This window comes from Gallinula chloropus (assembly GCF_964237585.1).
Source record: "Gallinula chloropus genome assembly, chromosome: 10".
NCBI lineage: Eukaryota > Metazoa > Chordata > Aves > Gruiformes > Rallidae > Gallinula > Gallinula chloropus.
In genome coordinates this window covers 20,684,098-20,711,533 of record NC_140095.1, presented here as the reverse complement: position 1 = coordinate 20,711,533, position 27,436 = coordinate 20,684,098, and the positions used below count along the sequence as shown (strand labels likewise).

At 60.4% G+C, this 27,436-nt stretch overlaps 4 protein-coding genes across 4 annotated transcripts; 1 reads left to right on the top strand and 3 right to left on the bottom strand.

Annotated features, from left to right (window-relative positions):
* Positions 1-2,803: 2,803 nt before the first annotated feature.
* On the top strand, positions 2,804-4,670 carry CD14 (CD14 molecule; the record flags this gene model as incomplete). The annotated part of the gene is made up of 1 exon (XM_084268784.1): positions 2,804-4,670. The coding sequence occupies one exon, from the start codon at positions 2,804-2,806 to the stop codon at positions 4,166-4,168; it is 1,365 nt and encodes a 454-aa protein (XP_084124910.1). The 3' UTR covers positions 4,169-4,670.
* A 2,468-nt stretch (positions 4,671-7,138) lies between these two features.
* SLC35A4 (solute carrier family 35 member A4) lies at positions 7,139-8,830 on the bottom strand. The gene has a single exon (XM_084268554.1). The coding sequence runs from the start codon at positions 8,817-8,819 to the stop codon at positions 7,872-7,874; it is 948 nt and encodes a 315-aa protein (XP_084124680.1). The 5' UTR covers positions 8,820-8,830; the 3' UTR covers positions 7,139-7,871.
* A 35-nt stretch (positions 8,831-8,865) lies between these two features.
* LOC311195195 (SLC35A4 upstream microprotein) lies at positions 8,866-10,076 on the bottom strand. Its single transcript, XM_084268556.1, has 3 exons — positions 10,055-10,076; positions 9,848-9,946; positions 8,866-9,563 (listed from the first exon to the last, which is right to left on the bottom strand). The coding sequence occupies exons 1-3, from the start codon at positions 10,067-10,069 to the stop codon at positions 9,366-9,368; spliced, it is 312 nt and encodes a 103-aa protein (XP_084124682.1). The 5' UTR covers positions 10,070-10,076; the 3' UTR covers positions 8,866-9,365.
* A 2,038-nt stretch (positions 10,077-12,114) lies between these two features.
* STING1 (stimulator of interferon response cGAMP interactor 1) lies at positions 12,115-19,538 on the bottom strand (the record flags this gene model as incomplete). The annotated part of the gene is made up of 7 exons (XM_084268894.1): positions 12,115-13,025; positions 14,284-14,470; positions 16,410-16,648; positions 16,796-16,904; positions 17,607-17,787; positions 18,312-18,612; positions 19,418-19,538. 7 exons carry the CDS (start codon positions 19,536-19,538, stop codon positions 12,832-12,834), a joined length of 1,332 nt encoding a protein of 443 aa, XP_084125020.1. The 3' UTR covers positions 12,115-12,831.
* Positions 19,539-27,436: the final 7,898 nt, after the last annotated feature.

The window sequence follows — 27,436 nt, the reverse complement described above, 5'->3', positions numbered from 1 at the left end:
GAGGGAATGAACACTGTGGTGGAGGCACAGCCACCAGCTTGCCAAGGATGCTGACCTTGGGTGACAGCGTTGGGCCATGCACACAGCAGGTGGCAATTTGTCCCATCCCCACCCTCCATGGGACACGGGGATCTGGATTTGGGCTGGGTACTGGGTATGGCAGCACCCCAGGTGTTATACACAGCAGTGACAAATTGTTCCCTCTAGTTTAGAGTATCCAAAGAGAATTTATTCGAGTGAGTAATAAGGAGGTAAAACAGCACTGGGTGGCTGGGGAGTCTCCACCCCACCAACGATGCATGCCCAAGCAGCAGCTGACCCTGCATTTATGCAGTAAAACAATGGCTATTCTATTAACACCTATACATAATTATTACCTAAACCCACCTACTCTGGCTTCACATGTTCATGAGCTTATCAGTCCTTTGCGCTTGCGCAGATCCTTCCAAGTATTGTAAGTGAGGGTCTCAGGTGGTCCTTGGAAGAAGGCCATGAGTCCTCCTCACCATGTGCTTTTCAACTTCCACCTGGAATGTGAGGGTCTCGCAAGCTGGCAGTGTTCTTACCAGCCTGAGCTAGTTTATGTCCTTGTTAGTCATCAGTTTTTCTGTAGCAAGGGGATAGACAGTGTATCTGTGGTGGATGCCACCCCGTCCTCGGATTCTCATTCCCTGAGGTAGTGTGAGACTCTCACAAGCAAGCCCTTTGCTATGAAAAGAAAGAGAAAATAGAAACAGACTTTCTCATCCTTCACAAGCTGTTAGTTCCCAGAGCTGCCCTCCATAACTACACTCCATAACTACACTGCATAACTACACTACATAACTACTAACCGGCATCCTCTCCCCTCACATCAATTGCCATTAATAACAGCTCAGTTACAAAGGTTAACATAGTTTAACTGCCTACTGGTGTGATTAACAAATTGATTATACAAGGTTTATTACACAGGTGCCCCCAGGGCTGGTCCTGAGAGTGTTCTGGACTGCACCTCTCCCATCATCCTCCCCAGGACAGGGAGCAACATTGGTACTCTGGACCAAAACGCTTCCTGGAGCCCTGCTGCAAGAAGCAGGGAAGCAAAGCAGAAGTGACTGGAGCAGTTGTTGTGCAGCGTGTTGCTTCACGTGCCTCAGCCAGCCCTGTCCTGCTCAGGAAGTCACAGAGTGGGAGCCAGGGCAGTGCCCAGAGCCTGGGCAGTGCTGGGAGTCAGGGCAGTGCCCGGAGCCTGGGCAGTGCCGGGAGCCAGGACAGTGCCGGGAGCCTGGGCAGTGCCGGGAGCCGGGGCAGTGCTGGGAGCCAGGACAGTGCTGGGAGTCAGGACAGTGCTGGGAGCCTGGGCAGTGCCGGGAGCCGGGGCAGTGCCGGGAGCCAGGACAGTGCTGGGAGCGTGGGCAGTGCCCGGAGCCTGGACAGTGCTGGAAGCCAGGGCAGTGCCGGGAGCCTGGGCAGTGCTGGAAGCCAGGGCAGTGCCGGGAGCCTGGGCAGTGCCCGGAGCCTGGACAGTGCTGGGAGCCAGGACAGTGCTGGAAGCCAGGGCAGTGCCGGGAGCCGGGGCAGTGCTGGGAGCCAGGACAGTGCTGGGAGCCGGGGCAGTGCTGGGAGCCGGGGCAGTGCCGGGACCCAGGCTCCAGGGCCCCGAAGCACCAACGGCAGCTGGAAAACACCTGCAGGGGCGGTGAAGTGTCATCCGGCCGGAGGATCGAGCGCTTGCAGAGCGCTTGCAGAGCCGCTGGCATCTCAGCCCGGGACTTGGCAGCAGCTAGAGGAAGCAGCCGTGGGGCAAGGGAACCCTGCGGTGTGAGCTGGCTGGTGAGTCACTGCACAGACCCACTCCCGCGCCGCGCTGCCCCGGCCCTCAGGGGTCCGGGCACGATCGCTGGAGCAGAGCTTGTGGCCCCGGAGGGGGGGATGCGACCCCGGCAGACAGGTAGGGACCCAGCCGTCCTGGGAGGCTGTTTTGAGACGCAGCCAGAAAACGCTGTGGCTGAGCAGGGCCGGGGCCGGCACCAGCCCTGCTCAAGGCAGGAGGGTGGACTGGGGACCCGCAGAGGCTCCTGGCCACCGCCCCGCATTGCTCAGGCAGAGCCGGACTAGCACGTTCTCTATTGTCTTCCACTTTCTGCTGGCTGCTCTGGTGCAGCCTGTTGATAACCCTTTCCTGGCTGGTGGGACAGCAGAGCCGTGCCCCGAGCCGACAGGGATCCACGCAGACCCTGTGTGATCCATACTGGGTGAGGAGGAGGTAAACACGAGGTCCTCTGTTGCAATTTCCTGCCCCAGATTGAAGTGTGCACCGTGCAGGGGAAAAAAAAGCTCTTCCCTCCTGTGCTCAGATATCTGGCTGTGCTGGCCCTCACTCGGACATTTCCAGTGGCTCCTGACCTGTGGGATCTCCTGGTGGCTTAGGAGCAGAGCCTGCAGCAAGGCAGCCCGGGCTGGGAAGTGTGGAGTCTGGTGGGTGCTGCCCCAGAAAGAGCCACCCCTGCTTTTGGGGTGGGGAGAGATGGGTGCTGGAGGGGCAGGTGGCAGAGGTGCAGCTCTTGGGTGTTTCTCTGGTGATTTCTCCTTACCCTCCGTCGTGGCTGAGTGGCCAGGCAGGGGCTGATGGGGTGTGCTGGCTCCACGTGAAGGGCAGGTGGGCAGCAGGAGGTGAGGGCAGCCCCATGTCCCTGAGGGGTGACTCTGCAGCACTGAACCTGCCCAAAATGTCCCTCCAGTCATCTGGATCTGCACGGTCTCCTCAGCTGCCACAAGAACACTGCCTTTCACCCTTGTTCTCCTGGTTTCTAGGTTGTTCACCATGAACGTGGCTGTTCTCCTCCTGCTGGGGCTGGGGCTGCTGGAGGCAGAAGGCAGATGTTTCTTCAATCGCACTGAGGAGCACTGCATGTGTTACAACCTGTCCCAGGAAAGCCTCGGCAGCATCATCCAGTGCCTCCCAGCCTCTGTTGTGGAGTTTTGGGGGGGAGAGTTGGAAAGATACGTAGCCTTCCCCATCAGCGACCCGGACCCCTCCGCCATCGACATGCTGCACTCCCTTATCACCAGGAAACTCGTTTTTGGTGATCTCCTGGTGCCTGTGATACTCCTCAGCCGAGTCCTGAAGTTCTTCTCCTACACCCAGGTGCAGGAGCTGGTGTTTGAGAGGTGTGTTTTCAAGGGGAGAGGCAGCTGGGTGGAAATGGAGGGGAAGGAGCTGCCCGTACGGTCCCTGCGCTTCCACAACGTGACGTCTGCCCCGCTGAGGGGCAGTGAGCAGGACCTGTCCAGCCTGAGCAGCTGGCTGGAGACGCTGCAGGACCTGGCTGTCACCAGCTCCAGTGTCACCGGCCTGCCCTGTGATGTTGGGAGGGTGTTCAGGGCTCTGCGCTCCCTGGACCTGGCGCAGAACAGCCTGAGGGATGAGAGCTTGATGCCTGCCTTCTGCAAGGGGGCTTTCCCTCAGCTCCAGGTCCTGAGCCTGCAGCGCAACCGCCTGAGCTCCTACCACAGCGTGTGCAGAGGTGTGCAGCTGCTACCTGAGCTCCAGCACCTAGATCTCAGCCAGAACAAGCTCGTGGCAGACCCCTCCTCCTCCTCCTCCTCCTGCCAGTGGCCAGCGACCCTCCGAATTTTTAACTTGTCTGACACTGGCTTGGGTGAAGTCCTCACCCCCCTGCCTTCCAGTCTAGAGGTGTTGGACATGAGCTGCAACCACCTCCGTGCTGTGGACATCTCCCTCAGCTCCCTAAAGAAGCTCTTCCTGAGCCAAAACCTGCTGCAGGCTGTCCCCTCCGTTAGGAATTACCCCGTGTTGGACACCCTCCACCTAGACAACAACTCCATCACAGAGCTGCCACGGGATGAGGTGAAGCTCCTGGGGTCCCTGCAGGATGTGGCAGCAGCTGGCAACCCCTACAACTGCTCCTGCTCTGGGGCTGGGGACCTGCAGGCGCTGGCAGCCACGGGGCACCTTGGGCAGGGCTGGCCCCAGGACTACGTGTGCCAGTTCCCCCCTGGCTACCAGGGCAGGCTGGTGAGGGAGGTGCCGGTCTCGGTGCTGCAGTGTGACAGTGCGGCCGTGGTGGCCCCTGTCTGCGTTGCCCTGGCACTGCTGGCTGTGGCTGGAGCCTTCTGGCTGCTCAGGTCCAGGCCTGGGCTCAGCCGGCCCTGCCGCCGAGTGTGAGACAGGACAGGACCCCGGGTGCTGCTGAGGGGCTCTCCCGGTGTCCCCAGCCTGGGTTTCCCTGTGGAGCAGGTCTGTCCCTGGCACTGTGGCTGCCCTTTCCCTATCCAAATATTGGGGAAGCCCCCAAGGAACCCCTTTGCCACACCCTGTCCCAGAGCTGCACCCTCTCTGTGGGGTTCCTTAGGGATGGCTCCAACTCTCCAAGCCCCAGCACCTCCCCAGAGCCCCCGTGATCATCCCCTGCCCCGAGCAAGAGCAGCTGGGCTCCATTGTATTTGCACTGCTGCAGGCAGAGCTCGGATGCCCCAAAACCTCCCCTGATGGTGTGTGTCCCCCACAACTTGTGGCCCCCCCTGTGGCCTCCACAGCCCCTCTGCTGATCCTGCACCTCACCAGGGGCTGTAGGGGGGGTCTGGTTTGTGAGGGGTTCTGCTTAACTGCTGTCCAGCATGAGAAAAAAACCATGAAAGACAGGAAAAGTAATAAATTTACCACCATTAAGAGCAAATGCTAACGAGCAGGGGGTGACAGCAACCAAGGCCTGAGCTCTCAGGGCACCCAAAACCCCTGAGTGGGACCTTGATGTTCAACCAGGAAGTTTTTAACTGGTAAGGGAAAAGAAACTGGGTTTGCTCTGGGATATTTGGAAAACAACTCGTGGGAAAGAGAAAATTGGTGAGGGGATGGTGAGGGAGATGGGGTGGGTGCAAAACCTGCTGGGGAACACTTCTGGGGGGGGGGGGGGGTTCAAAGGGAGGATCGTGGTGCACAGGGAAACAATAAGCCTGGCAAGATGGGGATGAGGAAGGAGGCTGTGCCCATGGCCCAGCCTTGCGCTTCATCCCCATGGCCTGTCTCCTGAACACGTGTCTCTGGGCACTGCCTGCGGCCCTGGGGTGGTTCTGTGTGTGCACAGCCAGGTGTGACCTGTGAGCAAACACAGGCTGGGCGGGGGGAGCCCCACGGGGGGAGCTGGGGAGCAGTTCAACAGAGCTGAGCGGTGACAGCGTGGGGGGGGACACCCGGGTGCGTGTCTGCCCTGGGGTGGGATGGGGCCACCAGCCCCCAGCAGCTCTGGGCAGCTGAGGGGGGGTGACAGGGCTGTGCTGCCTGTGTGTTTGGGTTGGTGGGAGTGTGTCCTGGTGAGGTGGGAGCCAACCCAATCTGTATCCTCAGCATCTGCATCCTGGGGACCGGTGCTCAGCTTTGCTGCTGCCTGGGACTGGGAATAGGGAGCAGTAGCTGCTGTGTAATGGATGTGGAAGGAGAAATCCCTGTGTCCCAGAATCCCAGGGGTTTGCTTTCCCTGAGCAGCACCCACGTGAGGCACAACCCCACCCCTTGCTGTGCTCCTGACAGCTCTGGGTGCTGTTTGTTCCATTCAGTGATGGGTTATGTCCCTCCCAGCATCACCCCTGGGCCTGGAGAGCTTTGTGCAGGCAGGGGCTGTCATCTCACGCTGCTGGGAGGTGGTGGCAGATGGGGGGACGTGCGTGCATCTCCTTGTTGTGGCTGGTCCTGTCCCCACAAGGGGCAGGAGCTGTCCCAGGACCTCTCTCCTGTCTCCCCCAGTCTGTGACTCTGTAGGTCACACAGCTTCTCAGCTTCAGCCTTATGGGCTTCCCCAGGAGGACTAAGCTCCAGTAAACACGATTCTGTGTTTTCTGGTTGCTTCGTGACAGCCCAGGGTCTCTCATGCCCTGTGCCTGGCTTCCAAAGATGTCCCTTTTGGAGCTGGGACCATGACAATGGCATGTGTTCCTGCATCTGCCTGCTTCCCCCAGCCTTGCTGGCTCCTGGGCATGGTACCCCCAGGTGGGGCTGTGCCAGACAGCAAGGGAACACCATCTACCCACGTAACCCATCCAAGGGCTGCCAGCACTGAGCAAGCCATGGACACTGGGGAAGGGAGTGCTATTAGGGGGACATCTGTCCCCCACCTTCAGTGCAGGATGCCCTGGGGCTCCATCCTGCTCCTGGCAGGTGCTGGGGGTGTGGGGCAGGACCTGGCTCATTCCCTCTCTGCAGGAGGGGTGCATATGAGCAGCTGTGGGACTGCACCCAGCAGCAGGCAGGGCTGGGGGCACCCACCTTCAGCCTAAACCCCAGGAAACGTGGCCATGATGCTGCCCCAGCTCTGGTGGCTGTGCTGGTGGGACTGGCCTGGGCAGGGGTAATGAGCACTGGGTGTCCTGGGAGGAGAGACCTGGCCACCAGCCACCTCCTGCCTGCCCTGGCTCAGCAAGGGGCTGCTGGAGGAACAGAGCCCGGCCTTCCTGCTGCTGTGTGTGACACTGCCTGGTGGCCCCAGGATTGAGATGCTGCTTTGGGGTGCCTCTTCCCTAAGGTGTGCCCCTGCCCTGCCCCACACCTGGCACTCTGTCCCTGGCCACTGCCTGGGGACACACACAGCCAGAAACCAAACACAGGCTCTACCCCTCCCCATCTACCCTGTGCCCAGCACAGGGATGTCCTCGGGGTGGTGGAACCCCCGTGGCCCCTGCCCAGGGCTTGCTGCTCTCCCAGGCACCTCCAAAGAGATCCTGGTGGCACTGGGACTGGCCAAGCAGGTGAAGGGGCTGGCTGAGACCATCTCTGGGACCCAGTGCATGGGGTCATGGTGTGTTGAAGGGAGATCCAAGGGCTGTGGACAGAGCTGCTGGCTGGAGCTGCACCCCCTGAGCAGAAGGTGGCCATGGCCCAGCTGTGAGAGCCCTGGGGAAATGGCCCTGGACACCAGATGTGGACCAGGATGGCACCAGTGCCTCCTGGGGGAGGGCTGGGGACCCCCAGGCTGCTGCCACGGGGCTCAGAGCAGGTGCCCCTTCGCTGGTGAGTGCTGTCAGGCTCAGACACAGCCCTGGCTCCCAAACCTCAGCCAGGGAGGGGACAAACCCCGCAGGGAGGGGACACACACACACACACACGTGCTGTTGAACTGTAAGTTTAATGCCCCTGGCTGGGACCAGCAGTGACTGCTGCTTGCCAGGGACCCACCAGCCACAGCATCGGTACAAATACAGGTGCTCTCTCCCTTTTGGGGAGCAGGCAGAACAGTCCCCACACCCCCCGTTCCCCATCTGCTCCCCACCAAGCAGTGACTCCTGAGAAGGGCACACGGGGCCCTACATACAGCCCAGAGCTGGGCTGAGAAAACAGAGACGTGGGGCAACCCCCCCGGCCACGGCCTGAGGCTCCCCAGGCAGCAGCACCCAGCTGCCTCCCCAGATGTGGAGGAAGAAACCCCCTTCCCCAGCTCAGAGGGGTCACAAGCCAGGGGGAGTCACCTCCCACAGCACCAGCTGCCCTGAAGCCACAGGCTAGGGATCAGCTGGGTGTGCTGGAGGGACACAGGCCCTGCCACAGAGGAGCTCTAACACTGACAGGCACCAGGAAAGCACCTTGAGAATATGATACACTGCATGACTGAGGTGGTCAGGACCCACCTGATCACAAGGGAATCCCCCTGGGCTGGAGCAGGACCCAGCTTCCCTGGGGAACAGGGACAGGGTGCTCTTACCCCCAGCACACCTCCTCTGGGACCCCTTGCTAGCCTGTCACACCCCCACCAGCAACAGCTCCCATGACCAGGACAGGGAGGTGGATGGCCAGAGCTTCTTACACCAGCCCCAGCAGAAGCGCTGAACACCCCTGAGGAAGAACCAACGGCCCTGGCACACCCAGGGCAGGAAGGGAGCAGCTACCTCACCCCATAGTACAAGTGAACAGCGAGGCCGATGCACGAGACAGCAACGAAGAAGAGGAGGGTGAGCTGCAGGTTGAAGAGGGCAACAGACAGGAGGGCGTTGACCAGAATGGAGCAGGAGATGACGAAGAGCCTGGTGATGTTGCTGCTGTGCTTCATGACTACAGACATGATCAAGCCATTCAAGGCCTGGCTGACCACAATCACCAGCACCCAGGAGGAAAAACCCTCCAAGAAACCACCCTGGGTGCTGCTCCAGAAGTAGGCAGTCAAGTTGAGCAGGACCCCAAAGAAGTAGAGGAAGAGGTTCTGCAGGCTGAGAGGCAGCGCCTGGCTTTTCAGGACGGCTTCTGTGTAGACAGCAGACAAGCCTGAGATCAGGCAGTACAGAGAGATCAGCACCAAGCCCAGCAGGGTGATGTGCAGCTGCATCTTGGAGGGGCTGCCAGGGTCCCGCAGGCCCCCGCAGCTGTAGCTCAGCCCAGCAGCCAGCAGCAGGAGCAGCGCCAGCCACCTGCGCAGGCCCAGTCCCTGGCGCAGGAAGAGGCTGTAGAGGAGGGCAGTGCTGACCAGCTTGAGGTTACTCAAGACCTGGAAGGTGCTGGGGTCCATGAAGAGCTGCATGTGAACCACCAGGTTGTTGTTGGCAGCGTAAAGCAAGGCAGAGAGGGCGAAGGGGGCAACGTGGCGCCAGGACACGGCGACTCCCAGCAGCCCCCGGTCCCAGGTCAGCAGGAACAAGAGGGAAAACAGGAGCTTGGTCAGCTCAACAAGAACCACAACAGACGTGGAGCTGAAGGGGATGGCCCCGTCCACCTTGCAGAGGGTGAGGAGGGGAGCGTGAGAGCCGTATATGGCCACGGAGAGGAGCAGCATCAGTCCCCACAGCCCCCTCCGCAGCACCCGCTTTGCCGGGCCGGCAGCGTTACCAAACAGCACCATTTTCAGGTGGCAACCAGCAAAAGGTGGGCTGCTGTCAGTGCAGAGGCCACACTCTCACCCTAGAACAGTCAAGAGGAGACCAAATACCATGAATTTAATGAGCCTGGTTAAGACAGGACGTTCCCTGCTACGTTTGGGACGTAGAGTTAAAGAACTGTTCAGTCTTTCCTTAGGAAAAGAGCTACAAGCCTCCCAGCAAACTGCACAAAGCACGTTCCTAGGGCAAAGCGTGCGCTGGGTGGGAGGGTGCAGAGGTGCTGAGTGTGGGGACAAGCCTCTCAGTCCACAGGAGCACAGGGAGAGGTGAGGAGAAAAGGCAGCTGGCAAAACATCGCCCGGCAACACTTCCAAGCTACTGTGGGTTAGTGGAGTGACCACCACTGTCATGATGCTCTAATAAACACCCCATAACCAAACCCTGTAACGCTCAGGGTGATGTAGTGTAAAGCCCTTCTCCAGAGGAAAAAGAGCAGCGTGCCTGACGTGCCCCAGAAAGCCCCAGGGATCTTCTGCACCTGCCAGCTACGGAGCCAGCGCTGCTCCTTGCTAGTCCCGACCTTTTTTCAGCGAGCTCCAGTAGTCCCGGATGGTCTTCTCAACGTTGGGCAGGGCATAGTTCTGAGCAGCGTATATCCCCGTGCAGGTGCCAGCCACGAACCCCAGGACGGCCGAGGAGCGGAGCTTGGCCACCACGTAACCGGCCAGGAAGCCCTTGAGAAAGGGCGATGCCAGCAGGGAACCGTCCTGCGGAGGAGAGCGGAGAGACAGTCCCGCACCGCGGGGGGGGGGGGGATCGCCTGGGGAAGGCGGAGGCTCCATCCCCGACGGGGCCAGGCCCGCCTCTGTCGCCTCCAGAGGGGGCCGAGCCCGTCTCTGCAGACCCCCGAGGGGCCGGGCCCGGCCCCTCGGGGGTCCGCAGAGGCGGGCCCGGCCTGAGGCGCGGCCTGAGGCCCGGCCTGAGGTGGGCCCGGCCTGAGGCGCGGCCTGAGGCGGGCCCGGCCTGAGGCGCGTAGGCCGCCCCCGCTTACCTGCCCCACGCCGGCCTGCACCTCACCCTCCACCCTGCGCTGCAGGCTCTCCAGCTGGTCCTTCAGGAACGCCAGGTCCTTCAGCTTGGAGGGGGGGCCCTGGGGGAAGCCGGACAGGCTGATGGAGGGGACTGGGGGAGCGAAGAACAGACCCAGGCGCTGCCCGAGCCCTCCGAACCCGCCTCACTCACCCGCCGCCCCGCTCACCTTGTCGTCCGCCATTTTGGCGCAAGCACCGCCCCGCGCGCAGGCGCCGTCCGCAGCTGATTGGGCCGCGGGGAGGCACGTGACGCGCGCACACCGTTTCCCGCCCGCCGAGGTTCGCCCGCCCGGCGCCATCTTGGGACGCGGCGGGGCTTGGTTGGGGTTGGGCTTCGGTGAGGGTTGTGGCTCTGGCGGGCACTGGCCGCGCTGGGAGGGCCGCTGGCCGCGCTCTGGGAGGAGCTGACTGGCCTGTGCGGGGGTTGGAAGGGTCGCGGGTGTGCCTGGAGCCGGGCTGAGGACTGAGCTGCCGTGGGACTGCCTGTGCCCCGTTCAGCCCAACGTGGGGTCTCAGGCACAGCCTGTGGGCCTGGCAGCCTGTGGCCTCGGGGGTCCCTTGGCATGGCTCCGCACTGCCGGGGGCTGGGGGAAGGACCCCCTGCTGGCAAGGAAGGCCCGGCTGCTGGCTAAGCCCCAGGGGAGCTCAGTGTCCTGGAGCCCCCTTGTCTCTGCCCCGCAGGGTGCTGGGGTTGGCTGCAGCACTGGAGCGTCCCCATCTATGGCTGCTGCTCCCCTTCCCCTGCCTCTTTCCCCAGAGACCAAGCTCTGCGCACCAGCCCAGCAGGATGGGTGCTGCAGGCTGTGTGTGTTTAGCTCTGGGGGGTGGCAGATGAGCCCTGTGAGGGGTGCTGGGAAGAGGTGATGCTGGTGGTGAAGGACAGCGTGGTGTGGGAGCAGCACTCCCTCTGACAGCCCACAGGACAGGCTCCAGCAAGTGCAGCTCACATCTGCTGCACAGGAAGCCACAGAAGGACAGGAGCAGGTGGTGCCCAGCCTTTGGGACGTGCCTTTCACAGAATCCCAAGCTCGTTGGGATTGGAAGGGGCCTCAAAGAGGCTCTTTTCTAACCAGATGCTTGTATAAAATCCTGTGTGTGCCACAGGCCTGTCCCAAGTTACATGACACACACACACACACACCCCCCCCCCCCGACACTCGTGGTGGTCTATGCTCATCAGCTCCCCTGGGTTCAAAATCACCTCCAGCCTGGAGCCTCCCCTCAGCTTTTCCTGTGGCCACAGCTCCATAAAGCCTGGCACCTCAGCTAACTTGAGAGCCAGGCTGAAACGATGGCACGACACTCAGGGGGGTGAGGCATAGAGTAGGGCTTCTATCATGGAAAGCTGGAGAGGGGCTGGTGCCAAGGGCAGGGAGGGACAGGCCCAGGGCGGTGACCTTCAGCTGGAGAGGAGCTGGGAGGCAGAAATCCTTCCTGGGGGCAGGTTGGAGCCCCTGGCACAGGGTGCCCAGAGGAGCTGGGGCTGCCCTGGGATCCCTGGCAAGGGTTCAAGGCTGGGTTGGATGGGGCTTGGGACACCCTGGGATAGTGGAGGGTGTCCCCATGGCAAGGGGGTGGCACTGGGGGGGCTCTAAGGGTCCTGCCCACCCAAACAAAGCCAAGGGGCACCAAAGGGAACTCCCGAAGGTCGCCCCGAGTGCAGCGCTTGTGCCACGGGGGCAGGTGAGGTGATTTCACGGAGTCACAGAGCTGTAGGGGCTGGAAGGGACCTCCAGAGCCCATGGGGTCCCACCCCCTGCCCAAGCAGGGTCCCTAGGACAGGGCACACAGGTCGGTGTCCAGACGGGGCTGGAATCTCTCCAGAGAAGGAGACTCCACACCCCCTGGGCAGCCTGTCCCAGGGCTCCCTCACCCTCACTGGGGAAAAGTTCTTCCCCAGATTGGTGCGGAACTCCCTGTGCTCCAACTTGAGCCCATCGCCCCTTGCCCTGTCCCCACAGGCTCGAATGCGGCGTTTGCTGCAGCGCGACAGCCGAGGGCAGCAGAGCACCGCCGGCTCTGCTCACCTGCCCTGCCTGTGCCCGTGGCCAGCGCCACTGGAGCTGTTCCCCACCGAAGCACCCAAAATGCCTGTTTCAGTGACTTGCTTGATCTCAGCCTCATGAGGAGACCACCACTGCACAGGCTGGCTGTCATGGTGTGCTTTGCCCTGCATCTGTGCAGGTATCAACCAGGCTCTCTTGCTCTTTGGATATAATGGGTATAAAGTGGAAGGATACAAATTAGGTAGGTCCTGAGGGATATTTATAGTTGTCCTCAGACTTGAGAAACTTCTCCCTACCTGTCCCAGGCATGGAAGCATCCAGCCTGGGCAAGGCTTGGTGATGGGACCTTTAACGTTTTGAAACAGTGACAGAGGTTCTGCTGCAGGGCCCAGGGGTCAGGATGGGGTTGGAGGGGTGGGAGCACAAACAAACTGGAGAATGTGTCTTGCAGTGAGCATGGTCTCACTGTGGGTCAGATTTGGGGATCTAGGTGATCCATTTTGTTAATGTCAACTTTATATTAATCACAGAATCCCCAGGTTGGAAAAGACCTTTAAGCTCATCAAGTCCAACCGTTCCCATCCTGAGCTAAACCAGATCCCTGAGCACCTCATCTCCCCTCTGTTAAACACCCCCAGGGCAGGTGACTCAGCCCCTCCCTGGGCAGCCTGTGCCCAGGACTCACTCCAGGACCTCAGTGTCCTCCTGATGCTGAGGAGCCCAGAAGAGCCTGGAGCTAGGAGATACACAAACCAGAGCAAATGGGAAGCATGTCACAGGGCTGAGGGTCGAGTCAGCTGCTTCCAGTACACATGATGCACAGGAAGCTTTGCTGGGCAGTTCCTGCAGGAGGTTGGCAACTGCTGCAAGAGGAGAGGGCCTGGGGCAGGGGCCTGGAGCCCCGAGGCAGCAGCGAGGGGCTGGGCAGCACCGGTGGGTCAGAAGCCGTCGCTCCGCAGAGGCTGGGGCAGGTCTGACTGGCTGATCTGCAGGTTGAGCTCCTCTGAGCAGAGGGTGCTGTCAGGGTGCTGGGGCTGCTCCCCCTCGTGCAGGGCGTACTCCTCGTGGCACTGCTGCCACAGGTGCCAGAGGATCTCTCTGGACAGGGAGTGGGTCTCTGCTTCGCCCCGCTCTGCAAAGGAAGAGACACAAACCAACCATCAGCACTGGTCTGGGCTGAGGCAGGAGACTGGGCAGAGGGCAGAGGCTCTGGGACCTGGCCCAAAATGTGCTGAGTCTCCTGAGGAGACACAGTGGGGGGTTCCCGTTTCCCCCTCTCAACGTGCTGGAAGAAAGGAAGTAAAACATGAAGCCCTGGAAGGAGAGTGAGATACAGGGACTGTGTGCTGCTCCCCAGGGGTGCCCACAGGGATGGGAGCTGCTGTGCTGGGTGGGAATGGTCCTGCCCATCCAGGAGAGCACTGGGATTCCTCTGGAAAGCTGGGAGGTTTGTTCCTGAGCAGGAGCCAGCAGTGTGCCCAGGTGGCCAGGAAGGCCAGTGGCATCCTGGCTTGTGTCAAAAACAGTGTGGCCAGTGGGTCTGGGGAGGGGATTGTGCCCCTGGACTGGGCACTGGGGAGCAGCACCTCGAGTGCTGGGTCCAGTTCTGGGCTCCTCACCATCAGAAGGACATGGAGGTCCTGGAGCGAGTCCAGGGAAGGGCAACCAGGCTGGGGAAGGGTCTGGAGGGCAAATCCTCTGAGGAGCAGCTGAGGGAGCTGGGGGTGTTCAGCCTGGAGAAGAGGAGACTGAGGGGAGACCTTCTCCCCACCTCCCCTGCCCTGCCAGGAGGGTGCAGAGAGGTGGGCGATGGTCTCTTCAGCCAGGGGACAGGAGATGGGACAAGGGGCAATGGGCTCAAGCTGCCCCAGGGCAGGGTCAGAGCAGATGGGAGGGGAAAGTTCTTCCCTGAAAGAGTTGTGGGGCTGTGGCACAGGCTGCCCGGGGAGGGGCTGCGTCACCTTCCCGGGGTGTGTTTAACCCAGATGAGGTGCTCAGGGATCTGGGTCAGCACAGAATGGGAACAGTTGGACTTGATGATCTTTAAAGGTCTTTTCCAACCTGGGGATCCTGTGACTCTGTGGTTGTGTTTCAGCAGGAACCTGGCAGCACCGAGCTCTTTCCAAGCCCGGCTGCTCCGGCTGAAGCCAGGAGAAAGGACGTTAAAAGGGAGAACCAGGAGCCTTGAGGAAGGAAAAAGGATCTTCTCCCTGGCAGGAGGCACACCAGCACCCAGCTCAGTGCTGGGGTGGGCAGGGTGGCTCCAGCCATACCTCCCAGGACCACCCAGTACACAGAGCTGCTCCTTCCCATCCTTCCCAGTGCGCTGGGGCTGGGGCAGCGCAGCCACCGTGCTGGGGACACCCCTGTCCCACCCCACCTGCACTCACCCTCGTAGGCGATGAGGCGGTAGGTGCCCGCACACTCCTTGGAGCCCTTCAGGATCTCCTCCAGCGTCCTGTAGAAGAGCTTGGCCTGCTCCAGGCGCTCCTCCCGGCTGAGGGCAGCACACTCATCCTGGGACATGGCGAGGAGGGACTGCAGCGGGGTGGCGAACTCCACTGCGCAGTGCCAGAGCTGCGGGGACAGCAGGGAGGGAGGGAGGGACACGGGCTGGGGAGCAGCAAGCACCCAGCAAAGGCTCCGTGGTGCTGCTCAGAGCCCGTGAGACCCCCTGAGTGGTGTGTGACCCTCTCTGCGCTGGGACAGGGACACTGGTGATGCCCTGCCCGGTGCTGAGCAGGGGAAGAGCCACTGGTTACAGCCCTGCCAGTGCTGGGTGGGCTCAAAGCTGCGTCCCTCACACACAGCCCCAGGGGGCAGCTGTGGGGTCCCCAGCACTCCCCAGCCTGGGCAGTGATTGTCCCATGGAGTTCGGTTCTCCGTGGGGATCACAGAATCATAGGATTGTAGGGGTTGGAAGGGACCTCGAGAGATCATCGGGTCCAACCCCCTGCCAAAGCAGCTCCCTAGGACAAGGGGACACCCCTTGCCTGTGTCTGATCACACCCAGGGGGCTTTTCTGCTGGAGAAGGGGAAGTCTGAGCATCCTAATGCAGAGTAGGAGCCTGGGGAAGGGGATGAAGGCTGGCAGGGGGAATGCAGGACCCTTTTTAAAAGGGTAGATGATGGCAGGACAAGGGGGATGGAATGAAGCTGGAGGAGGGAAGGGTGAGAGGAGATATTAGGGGGAAGTTCTTTGCAGAGAGAGTGGTGAGGGGCTGGAACAGGCTGCCCAGAGAGGGGGTGGGTGCTCCATCCCTGGGGGTGTTCAAGGTTGGCTGGGGCCCTGGGCAACCTTGTGTAGCTCCAGGCCTGGAGGTTGGTGTCCCTGCCTGTGGCAGGGGGGTTGGAGCTCTGTGATCCTTGGGGTCCAACCAAGCCCAGTCTGGGATTCTGTGATTCTATGATTTGTCAGGGCCATGAGGATCCCAAGGAGGAGAAGGGTTACCAGTGGGTCCTGTTCTGGGCAGATAAAGTGTTTTAAGAGGAGGAGGGATGGGACCCCTGGGTCAATGCAGGGTAGTGGGAACAACCACCAGCCTTGGAGGGCAGTGCCACAGTGACCCAGAGCAGGTCCAGGGATGGGAGGTGGTGCTGCTGCCGTGGAGGCATTCACCAGGGACAGAGGGACAGAGGGACAGTGGGACAGAGGGACAGAGGGACAGAGGGACAGAGGGACAGGCTTCACAACACGGCTCAGGCCAGGTCCGTGCTGCAGAGGAACTCGCCTGATGCCGAGTGACTCAGCAGGAAACCGGCAGATGAAACAGCATCAGGGCATGTGTCATAGCAGGAAAAACCTGGTGCTGACTGCACTTCCCCAGGAGCAGGGCCTCTTCCCCAGAAGCAGCTCTGGAGTCCCTGCAGGCAGAGCTTTAGGAGCAGCAGCTCAGGGCTCAGCCACCATCAAAGGGCAGATGAGGGCCAGCCTGGTGAGATGCACTGCTCTGCCCCTGCTCCCATCTGCCCTTGTGTCTGCAGGACCAGTGTGTTCCCTGCCTCAGGGGTGCAGGGCAGAGGCCCATCTGCCTGAAGCTGTGGAAGGAGATGAATTCTGTGTGATGTGGGGGGATTTTGGGGCTATTCAGCCTGGAAACGAGGTGACCAGGGGAAGGGGAGAGAGTCAAGTTATGTAGTGACTCACGTGGACATTTTCAAGCACCTCTGCAGAACAAAAGGCAATCCTCATCCCATGAGAAGTGATGCTCTGGACCCCACATCTACTCCTCCCTGCCCCCCTCCCTTATTTTTCTGTTGTTTTCTAGACTTCAGTGAACTCCAGGAGGGGTTAAAAGAGCCCAACTTCCCTGCAAAGGCCTGACAGGAGGCAGCCAGGAGGAAGGGGTGGCCAGCACAGGCAGGACTTGCAGAAGCCTGCTGGAAGCTGGGAGTATCTACCAGGAGAGGGGATGCTGTGCTGCCCTCATGGCCACTTCTGGGCTGGGATCTGAGGCTGGGAAGAGCTTTGGACTGAAGCACTGTGCCTGCACTCCCAACCCTGCCCTCAGTATACCTTGTTGTCCTTGTCCCTGATGGAGTAGAGGCTGTGCTTGTAGACCCTTTTCTTGGTGCCAGCTCGGGCCAGGGTGGTTTCGGTGAGATCAGTGAGGTACTTGATGTTGCTGTCAGCTTTCTCCAGGTCGTCATAGACATCACAGCTCAGAGGGATCAAGATGTGGAGCTTCCAGGTCTCCCTGCACGTCAGCATGTTAGGGTTGGCTCTGCTGAATTCCTCCATCGAGGTTTTCACTCCTGGTGGTGGGGCAGAGGAGCCTGGTGTGAGCACAGCTGCCTTGTGCCCTGCTCCCCATCTCCCTGGAACGCTGTCAAGGTGGGAGGGTTGTTATGAGGAGCTATTTCTGCCTGTAGGCATGATAATGCAAGGAAACAGCTACGTACGTGGCAGGACTATTTTTAGGTACCCGATGTAATAAGACCAGGCAAGGCCATGAGCAACGTTCTGCTTGGACCTCTCAGACATCTCAGATATTTCCACAGCTGAGTGAGTCTGTGGAGGGAAAGACAGACAGACCAGACAGACCAGCAGGGATGGGAGCAGCTCTTCTGCAGCTTGTACTTCTGCCCAGTGCTTCCAGCATGCAGGAGGAGACATCCCAGTGCCTGGTGGGGGATCTCCAGGGCCACCAGTGTCCCCTGCCAGCTCTGTGTATTCGTTTAGGTGCAAATGGGTGTTGAAACCCCACGGGGACCTGATGGCTGCCCTCCCCAAAGCACCTTCCTGCAGCCTGCATGGCCCCTCTCCCCTTCCAGCTCTGCTGGGGTGAAGCAAAGCTCCCCCAGTGCTGCACAGGTACCTGGAGCTGGCTCTGCCACCCACAGCACCCCTGACAATTAACCCTTTGGGGACCACACTGGCTACATTCCCCTTCCCACCCCCCCCCCAACACCAGCTTGATTGACAGGTTTAAAAATACCCAGTTTCTGTGTCAGTAGGGCTGAGGCTGGAGCAGGGCAGCTGCCAGCACCCAGTAAGAGGCAGCCCAGCTTTTCTGCCTGCACATGTGCCAAGGAGCCCAGCTCCTCAGGGCTGAGCCAGAGAGAGCGTTTCTCCCCCTGCAAGGGCCCTGTGTGGCTGGGCTGGGTGTGCAGGGGCCACGTGTGGAGCTGGCGCTCCGTGGCCCCGTGACCACCCAAGGGCTGCTGCCCTCCCCAGGCTTCTTGGCCAGGCTGGGAAGTGTGAGTTCCTTACGTGGAGCCCCAGAGCGAGGATGAGGAGCTGGCACAGGCTGGCCAGGATGAGGTGAAGGCCGAGCGGCTGCCCGTCGGCGTCAAGAAGAGCTGCGTAGGCTGCGCCACAGACCAGCAGCGTGAGCGTGTGCCAGCGCGGGGGGAAGCAGGCGCACAGGGCCCTCCACAAGCTGCCGTGGTGCCTGGGTGGGAGAGGGAGACAGGAGACAGGCTGGGGGCTGCCCCCCACCACCCCCCGTCTGCAGCCCACCCTGCGCTGCCCCGGGGGTGCTGCTGAGGTTTGAGCGCAGCCAGGGAGCCCCCGGGAGCTCCGCTGCGGGCTCCCCGCTGGGAGAGGTGCTTGGAGCACCCATGGGTCTTAGAGGGGAGCAGATGGAGTGCAGCCCTGGACGGTGAGGGAAGGTCATCTCCAACAGCCCTGTGCCCTCCAGCGCTGAGCAGCGGGGGAAGGCTGGGGGCTGGGATCTGCTCCCCAGGTGATGGGCACGCTGCGAAGCCACTGCAGAGGAGAGGGAGAGGTCCCTGAGTGTACTGGGGAGCAGTCAGAGGAGGTGAGAAAGCCAAGGCTGATGGAGAGTGTTGTGGTGCCAGGGCCAGCAGAGCGTTGTGACAACAGGGCGTGTGTGGGGGTAGAAGGGAGCAGGGTTAGGGTCGTCTCTGTGTCCCCAGGGTGGCTCTGGAGGCAGCCTCCCTCCTTGCTGCTCACCTGGACTGGAGGTGGAAGATCTCCTCGGCCAGGTAGCACGTGCCCTTGAGCAGAGCCCCGATCTGCAGGGCCATGAAGTGGGCGGTGATGCTGCGGGCAGCGGGTACCAGGGGCTCCCCGGCGAGGCACAGCGCGGCGGCGCACAGCGCCAGGAGCAGCAGCACCGCGCCCTGCGCCCGCCCGCCGCGGGGCTGGGGGATGAGCAGGGGCCTGGGCTGCCTCAGCCACAGCGAGTCCCTGGACATCTCTGGCAGGGACTGGAGAGCAGCAGGAATCGCTTCCCTCTGCATCCGCAGCAGCACTGTGGGGAGTGGAGAAGGGGGATGGATGGATGGATGGATGGATGGATGGATGGATGGATGGATGGATGGATGCAACATGTGTCCCCAGTGCCCAGGGTACCCCAAAGCTTGTCCCTCCCTCTTGAGGAGGTTCCTCTGCATGCTGCACGGGTCATAGAATCATAGAATTGTAGGGGTTGGAAGGGACCTCCAGAGATCATTGGGTCCAACCCCCCTGCCAAAGCAGCTCCCCAGGACATATCACTCAGATAGGCGACCAGAGCTGGAATCTCTCCAGAGAAGGAGACTCCACACCCCCTGGGCAGCCTGTCCCAGGGCTCCCTCACCCTCACTGTGAAGAAGTTTTTCCCCATGTTGATGCAGAACTCCCTGTGCTCCAACTTGCAGCCATTGCCCCTTGTCCTGTCCCCACAGACACTGAAAAGGGGCTGCCCATTCCCCCTGCATCCCTTGCTTCAGATAATTATAGACTTTAATTAGGTCCCCCCTTAGTCTTCTTCTCTCCAGGCTGACCAGCCCCAGGTCCCTCAGCCTTTCCTCACAGGGGAGATGCTCCAGGCCCTTCAGCATCTTCATAGCCCTTCTCTGGACTCTCTCCAGGAGATCCCTGTCCTTTTTATCCCAAGGAGCCCAGAACTGGACACTCAGTCCACTGGTCCCCTCAGGGTTGGTCCCTGTGCCCAGATGGGCTGGGGGGAGGCAGACACCAGCTGCCCACCACACTGCTAAATGGATGCCAGCCCTGCCCCTGCCTGTGCCAGCCCCTCCCTGCTCCGCAGCCATCGCTCCTCTTGCCTCACTCACCGTGCTGCGATTGACGGGCTCCGCTGCTCCAGTCTCGGGCAGCTGTGGCTCTTGTGGGAAGCTGCTGCTGCCGAGAGGGAGAGGCCCAGAGCCCCAGCGCCGTCCGGGCTTCTCCTGCCATGGGCGGAGCTGCAGCTCCCAGCAGGGAGGAAGGTTAAAACGAAAGGAGCTGTGGTGGCTCCAGGCCGGCTTGTGGAAACCCCCTGAGCCCTCCCATGCCGGGCACCCAGGAGGGCTGGCAGCCTGCCGGGAAACCCCGGGAGCTGGGGTGACGCTGGGTGCTTGTGGGTTTCCATATCCATGGGCTTAACACCCCTGGAAAGCCCCTTATGGGTCTGTCAGGTCCTGGTGGGGCTGAGCCGAGGTGGAATGAGGAAAGAAACCCGAATTCGCTGAGACTTGAGGATTTATGAAGTGCCAGGGGCGAAACCAGAAGGGAACTCGCTCCAGCAGAGAGGGTGACTCACAGCGCCCTGGCTCTCACCACCCCAGGCAGCTCCAGGAGGTGCTGGCTCAGCAGGCAGCGCCCACCACCACTGGGGACACAGTGGGGGCTTCCTGCAGCTGGGAAGGCTCTCAGGTCCCTGGTCCTGGTGACCACAGAGCCAAGACCGCTGCAGTACCTGAAGCTGCCTTTGACTCAGCTCTTACTGCTGAGTCTGCAGTGGTGGGGCACTCCCTGTGCTGGAGGAAGGTTGGTTTGGGGCACACTTGAGACATCTGAAGGTACCCAAGCCCATAGGACCAGGTGGGATGTACTTGAAGATGCTGAGGGAATTGGCTGATGCCACAGCAAGGCTCCACTCCATCTCTTTGGAGATGGCAGCAGTCAGGAGGTGCCTGAGGAGTGAGAGAAGGTGAGTGTCACAGCTTGGAGCAGGGAGGCACAGGTTGGGTGAGGGGGTGACCGTCCAGACCATGCCCTGGGTCTCAAGAACACGTGTGGATGCTGGGAGGCTTCCAAGGGGCCCTCGCAGACCCCACAGACCCACAGGCACCTTGCTGGGGTCTCCACAGGCTGCAGCAGGCACACAGCACCAGGGGCTCCATCCAGACATGCCTGCAGGGCGTATTTAAACCCAGAGAGCAGGAGCAGCTAAGGCTGCCCAGAGAGCCTGGCAGCCAGCTACCTTTGCAAACCAGTCCACAGGGCATCTGACCCATGTTCCTGGCCTGGGGAGGGCTTGTGGATAGAGCTGATGTGGTGTTGGCTTCTCCAGCACCAAAGCTGGCTAAACCATCAAGTGAATCACTTCCTCCTCCCACGCTGGGCTCTCTGTGGGGCCCAGGCTTTGCTGACCAGTCCCAGCTGGCTCTTGTGGTGCAGTGGAGGAGCCTCCCCAGCTGCCCAGTGCTCCTCTCACGGGTCCCCCTGCAGATGGGTGGTCTCTCCTGCCCATGGAGCCTGACCTCCTGCTTTCAGTTCTGCCTCCAGCATGCCATCACCTGTGGGAGTTGCCGTTTTCACTTCAGCTCTGGGCCAGCCTTCACCTGCAGCCCCAGCCCTGCCTTGTGTGGAACTGCTGCCTCCGAGCTGCCAACTGCGGAAGAAGAAAGAAGAAAGCAGCATGGAAGAGCTGCTCTGCTGCCAGAGCCTGCAGGAGCAGCTGCCCACACTGGAGGGAGGTGAGGGTGGAAGCAAAGAGGAACTGCATCTGCAGCTTGGGGCCCAGCTGCAGGCAGGGACAAAAGCAGAACTCCCATGGTCCCAACCGTGCTGCGCCACTTCCACAGCGCTCTGCTCTTGGCCAACCCTCCCAGCCCTTCCCAGCTCCCTGCCATGCCCTGGATGGGACTGTCCCTGTGGTGCCTGGCTTGTGTCTGCTCCAAGAGCTGTGCCCAAACTCCAGGACTGAGATTTGGATGTCTCCAGTGGAGGCTGGACATCTGTCACATCTGAACTGGCCTGGGAATGGAGATCCCAGTGCTGCCCGGTGCCTCTGCACAGCCAGCAGGAAGCAGCAGCACCAAAGCTGCTGCTTTCTCCTCCCTGGCCTTTCCTCCCACTGGGAATCTGCATTTCCAGGTTGTTCCTTGGCTGAGGTTCCCCTGTCCCTGTGTGCTGGGGTTCCCTCCAGGGGAGGTGTGCTGGGCTGGGCTGGGCTGGACATGGGCTGTTCTGCCCCTCCCACCACCCCACCAGCGAGGGGCTGGGGGTGCACAGGGAGTTGGGGGGACACACAGCTGGGACACCTGACCCCAGTGAGCCAGGGGATACCCCACCATATGATGTCAGCTCAGCAGGTGAAGCTGGGGGAAGGAGGCAGTGGGGATGTTCGGGGTGATGGGGTTTGTCTTCCCCAGTCTCTGTTACTCTGCATCCTGGGATGGGCAGCACCTGCCTGCCCTGGGAGTGGGGGTGAATCCCTCCTCTTGCTGAGCTCCTGTGTGCAGCTTTACCTGTTAAACTGTCTTTATCACAGCCCCTGAGTTTCCTCAGTTTCCCCTCTGATTCTCTCCCCCATCACACCGGGGAGGGAGGGAGCGGCTGTGGGGGGCTGAGCTGCTGGCTGGGGTTAAACCACAACAGAAGGGAACAAGAAGCCATGAATGATGCCAAAGTATGGCCAGTGGGTCTGGGGAGGGGATTGTGCCCCTGGACTGGGCATTGGTGAGCAGCACCTCGAGTGCTGGGTCCAGTTCTGGGCTCCTCACCATCAGAAGGACATGGGGGTCCTGGAGCGAGAGAAGGGCAACCAGGCTGGGGAAGGGGCTGGAGGGCAAATCAGCTCAGAGCTCACAGCTAAGCCCAGGATGTCTCTGGCTCTGCCCACTTCCCTTACCAAAGGGGCTGAGCTGGTTTTGTGCTGTCACCAAGGGAGGTTTTCCAGAGTGGTTTGTGAGCAGCAGGCCCAGCTGGTTCCTGGCTGGCACACCCAGAGCTGGTATGAGGAAGCAGCTCCCTGCCTGGTCCCACAGCTCCTGTTCTTCTCCCAATAAAGGGGGGTTAGAGGGGTTGGAGTCACCTGTAAGAATCAGGTGCTGTTGACACTTGCTTAAGTGACTCAGTTGGCCTTGACTTGGTTTGGTGGTTGGTAGCAGATGCCTGTTGTAAGATTCCCCCTTTGGAGATGACCCCTCTGATCCTGACCCAGAGGTATTGGGTAGGGCTTCCACAGTCACCAGAGCTGCCTTCTATGCATTCAAGGTTCTCCTTAGCACACAGCATGACAGCTTCCACCTTGGGGAGCATCCAGAAGAGCTGAGCTGGCCCCTCACACATAGATCAGTGATTTATGGTCACACAGATCACACGTTATTCTCATGGTGTGTGGTGGTTTGACCCTGGCTGGGGGCCAGATGCCCACCAAAGCCGCTCTGACTCCCCTTTTCAGCTGGACAGGGGACAAGACAGACACTGAGAGGCTCAGGAGTGGAGATGAGGACAGGGAGAGATCATTCTGCAGTCAGTGTCAGGGGCAGAAAGGCCTCAGCACAGAATAAAACCCCATCTGATTTATCTCACACAGAGCGAAACTGGAGTTGGGAAATGAGAAGTAAAATCAAATCTTAAAACACCTCCCCCAACCCCCCTTCTTCACAGGCTCCACTTTATTCATGATTTCTGTCCCTTCCTCCCCTGAGGGTGGCACAGGGGAGACAGGGGAGAGGGTTTTGGTTGGTTCCTCATGAGTTGGTTTCCTTGTTGGCCAGGGGGCCCATTCCTCACCCCCTCTCCCTGCTGCACCCTGGGGTCCCACCCATGGCAGACAGTCCCTCAGGAACATCTCCAACGTGAGTCCTTTCCCAGGGGCTTCAGCTCTTCCCCAGCTGCCCCAGCGTGGGTCCCTGCTCTGGGTGCACTCCCAGCTCACAGGGTGGCTCTCAGTCCCTCAGACCCAGACTGCTCCAGCCTGGTCCCCAGGGGCTCACAAGCCCCCAGCAAACCTGCTCTGGTGGGGCCTCTGTCTCCAGGGGCTGCAGGTCCTGCCAGGGCCTTGCTCCAACCTGGGTCACAGCATCTCCTGTCTGTCCCCCCTGCTCCAGCCTGGGGCCTGTCCAGGGGCTGCAGGGGGGGTCTGGGTCTTGTCCATGGGCCGTGGGGGGACACCCGCTCCTCCACGGGTCTCTCCAGGGGCTCAGGGGCACCCGGGGTGCCTCCTGCCCCCTTCCCTGCCCTTGGTGCTGCACAGCCCCTCACACCTTCTCACTCCCTTCTCTGGGGCACAGGGCAGCTGCTGGTGGGTTTTCCTCCTCCCTGTGAGTCCCAGGGGTGCTGTGACCATGGCTGATGGGCTGGGCCTTGGGCAGCAGCGACTGGAGCCGGCTGGTGTTTGCTCTGGGGGGCTGCAGAGAGCTGCTGGTGCTCCTTGCAGCAGCCACCCCACAGTCCCCACCCACCCCAAAACCCCTCACCTCTTCCTCTGCTTCCTGCCTCCCATGCTGACCCCACAGCCTCCTGCTGAGCCTGGCACCGAGCTGGGCAAGACTCTGCTCCAGAGACATGAGCCTGCAGGGTGGGAGCTGGAGAGGACCCGATCTGGAGCCAGGGGGAAGGTTTTGATCACTTTGGCCAACTCAAGTCTTGGCAGCCAGGTTTGTGGTGCCAGGCTGAGGCCCCCCCCATGGGCAGGGCGGTTTGTGGGGCTGTGCTCTGTGCTGCACCCATGTCTGCACCAGACAAGGGAGAGTTGGAGAAGACAGGGTGATGGGGCGGTAGGTATCAAACAGGGGACCCACAGCAGGTGAGCTTCTTGCCCCTGTAAAACCTGGCAGTGCTTTGGTCAGGTTTGGGTCTTTTTATGCTGAAATTCCCATTAACACCTTTTTTTTTTCATCTTATAGGAAAATCCATGAAGTTTCAAATAAAAAATAAACAAAACCAATTCAATTCAAGGTTAAGAAATCCCCTGCTTTATTTCCAGAAGAGAGGTTTCCAGGTCTTGAGACATGAACACGTCTGAGGAGGAGGACAAGTCCCTTCAGAAGGTGCTGCTGTGAGGTGTCAGACCTGTCCCAGGCCTGAGCTCAGCTGGCTCTCCCTGGGCTGGGTGTCACACCACAAAGAACCTGGGGCAGGAGCTGTGCTGGGGCAGCAGGGTGCAGCCTGTGCTGCGGGTTTGGGGTGACCCCCTGGGAAGCAGCACTGTGGAGAAGGAGCTGGGTGGCCTGAGGACACCGAGCTCGCTGTGTCCTCGTGGCCAAGAGGCTGGTGGGTGCTGGGGGCCTCCAGCAGAGCGTGGCTGGTGGGTCTGGGGGGGGTTCTTTCTCTTCTCCTCCCCTCTGCTCAGCTCTGCTGAGCCACAGCTGGAGTTTGGGTGTCCAGGGCTGGGATCCCAGTTCAAGACAGACAGGGAGCTGCTGGGAAGTCCAGCCAAGGATATGAGGATGATGAGGGAGCTGGAGCATCTCTGATGTGAGGAGAGGCTGGGTGTGAGGTTAGCCTGAAGGCTGAGAGAGGATCTCATCAACACTGACCTGTATTTAAAGGGGTGTGAAGGGGACAGGGCCAGACTGTTCTCAGTGGTGCCCAGGGACAGGACAAGGGGCAATGGGCATGAACCCGACCACGGGAAGGTCTGTGGGTGCCTGAGCCCTGGGCCAGGCTGCCCAGAGAGTTTGGGGAGTCTCCATCTTTGGAGACATTCAAACCCCTGATCCTGGACCCTGCCCTGAGCAGCCTGCTCGAGGGGACCCTGCTCTGGATCACAGGGGGTGGGACTGGATGATCTCCAGAGGTCCCTGCCAGCCCCCACCAGTCTGGGATTGTGTGATTCTCATTCCTGGAGGAAACACCAACAAGCCAGAGGAAGAAGTGGCCTGTGTCTCTGTCTTTTAAAGACACAAAGGTTTCAGCAGGGATGGAGATGAGCAGCTCTCCTCAGCTCACGGCTGCAGCCAGGGATGTGGCTCCTCTGTGGTGTGTGGAGGGCAGAGGCAGAGCTTTCTGCTCTCCAACCCAGCACTTTCCCCACTGCTGCAGGTCCACCTTTCCCGTGTTTTCCTCTGGAGCTCGCTCAACACCAGTAAAGTGTGGGCTTTTCCTTTCCCAGCTGTGTCTTACTCCCTTCAGAGTTCTCTTCTGCCCCTTGCTGGGCACCAGAACCTGGAAGAATCAGATTTAGCCAGCTGGACTGGGAGGTTTGTACTCCACTCTTGTAGCTCTGCCTGAGCATCCCCAGGGGCTTTTCCCCTCATACAGTGCTGGTTGGAGGAGGATGGTGATGGGAAGACCAGGTTGGCTGGAGCCCTGGGCAACCTTGTGTAGCTCCAGGCCTGGAGGTTGGTGTCCCTGCCTGTGGCAGGGGGTTGGAGCTCTGGGACCCTTGGGGTCCCTCCCAACCCAGCCCAGTCTGGGATTCTGTGATTCTAAGACATGTGGAGGCAGGAGTCATCTGAGGAGAAGGCAGAGCTCAGCTGCCTCCTCCAGAGATGCTGGTTTGTAGCAGGGGTATGTCCTCACATGGCATGAGGAAAAGTGGATGTGGGCCAGTCCCACCATCACAGGTGGGGCCAAGAGAAGCAAGGGAGAAAGGCAGCAGGTGGGACAGGCAAGTCTGAAGAAGAAAAAGTGGCAATGAAGAGCCAGCAGGGAGGTGAGCAGTGAGCAATGCTGCAGACGGGACCAGGAAGGGGAAATCTGAACAGCAACCGCAGCAGCAAGAGAAAGCAAAGGGAAAGAGAGGTGGCAAAGAGCCAGGAGGGGAAATCCTGACCCTGAGCTCCCCAGGGCCAGGTATTCTCTGGCTCTGCTCCCTGTGATCTCAGGCTGATCTTTATTTGTGCCTCATCTTCCTGGCACCTCGTGGCGTTTCTAGAGGTGAGAGCTCCGGTGAGGAGCCACGACCTGCTGCCCCATCAGCCAAAGATCTCACTGTGAGCGCTGAGGAGGATGGCTTCTGGAAAAGACACGTCCCACCCTTCACCTCCCTGCACCCCACGACTCCCTGCAGCCTGCACCCCATCAACACCAACCCCCTGACAGCCCCAGGCCAAGCCTTAGACTCTGGAACTGAGATCTGCACTGCAGGAGTTCTGAGGGGACTGACCTTGTGTCCAATGATGGCAAAGAGGGCTTCTCTACTCTGATTTCTTCTCCCTCAGAGAAGCTCATGTCCCTCTGGTAAGAACCAGCCCATCACAGTGACCCCTGGTGCTAAACCCACCCCCTTTTTATTTCCAAAGCTATTTACTCCCTGGGTTGAGTCTCATGTTGCTTTACTACTCAGAGAGGACTTGTCAAAGCCTGTGAAGGACAAAATAGGAGTCTCTTCCTGTTAAGCCAAAGCTCATTTTCCAATCTGGGAACAAAATCCAACCCTGAGTTCCTGAGAACCCCAGGAAAACACCCCTTGAATCTTGGCTGATCTCTGAGAAGCCACGTCCTTCAAGGCTGCAACTTGAAGGAGTTTTGAAAACTCCCCCAGAAACAGGAGAAAGCTGCTGCCAGAGAGATGCCAGAGGAGCAGGAAGGCTCTTGTGTCCCTGCCAGGGTGGTGTGTCCCCTGCTGACAGACAGGCTGAGTTTGAGTGAGGGATGAAGCCATCGCTGCTGTGCTCGGGCACCAAGGGAGTGTCATCCCCTAGGAAAGAGGAGTTCGTGGTGTCACTTGCAGTCAGCAGGGTGAGGTGTTGGCTGGGCACTAACAGAGGAGCCAGGGAAATGCTGGAAGAAACGTGGTGCTGCCTCAGGAGCGGGCAGAGCCCGAAAGGCCTCTGTGGGATGAGCATCTGGGCATTCCCAGTTCCCTGTGCTGGTGGAGAGTGGCATGGCAAGGAAGGTCTGCAGGGGGGTGGCAGAGGGACAAGCTGGCTGCTCTTCTGCCACCAAGGGGCACTCAGCAACCCAAAAGAGGGGAAAAAGAGCAAGAAGCCCCCAAAATGAACCAAAGTAGCTAAAAAAGAACCAGCCAGAAAAGCCGTTGTGATGAGTCTGGGGTTTATTTTCTCCATCCCCAACGGGAAGGAGGGGAATGAACTGAGAACACACTGTGCTGGGGCTGCCAGGACAGAGCCAGCACGACACAGAGCCCAGCTGTCAGAGGGGTAGCAGGGACCCTCACCCCCACCCAGGGAGGA

Coding starts and splice junctions, on each gene's coding strand:
- SLC35A4 (XM_084268554.1), bottom strand. CDS start 8,819: ATGGTGCTGTTTGGTAACGCTGCCGGCCCGGCAAAGCGGGTGCTGCGG.
- LOC311195195 (XM_084268556.1), bottom strand. Junction 9,564..9,847: donor TGCAGGCCGGCGTGGGGCAG/GTAAGCGGGGGC, acceptor TCTCCTCCGCAG/GACGGTTCCCTGCTGGCATC.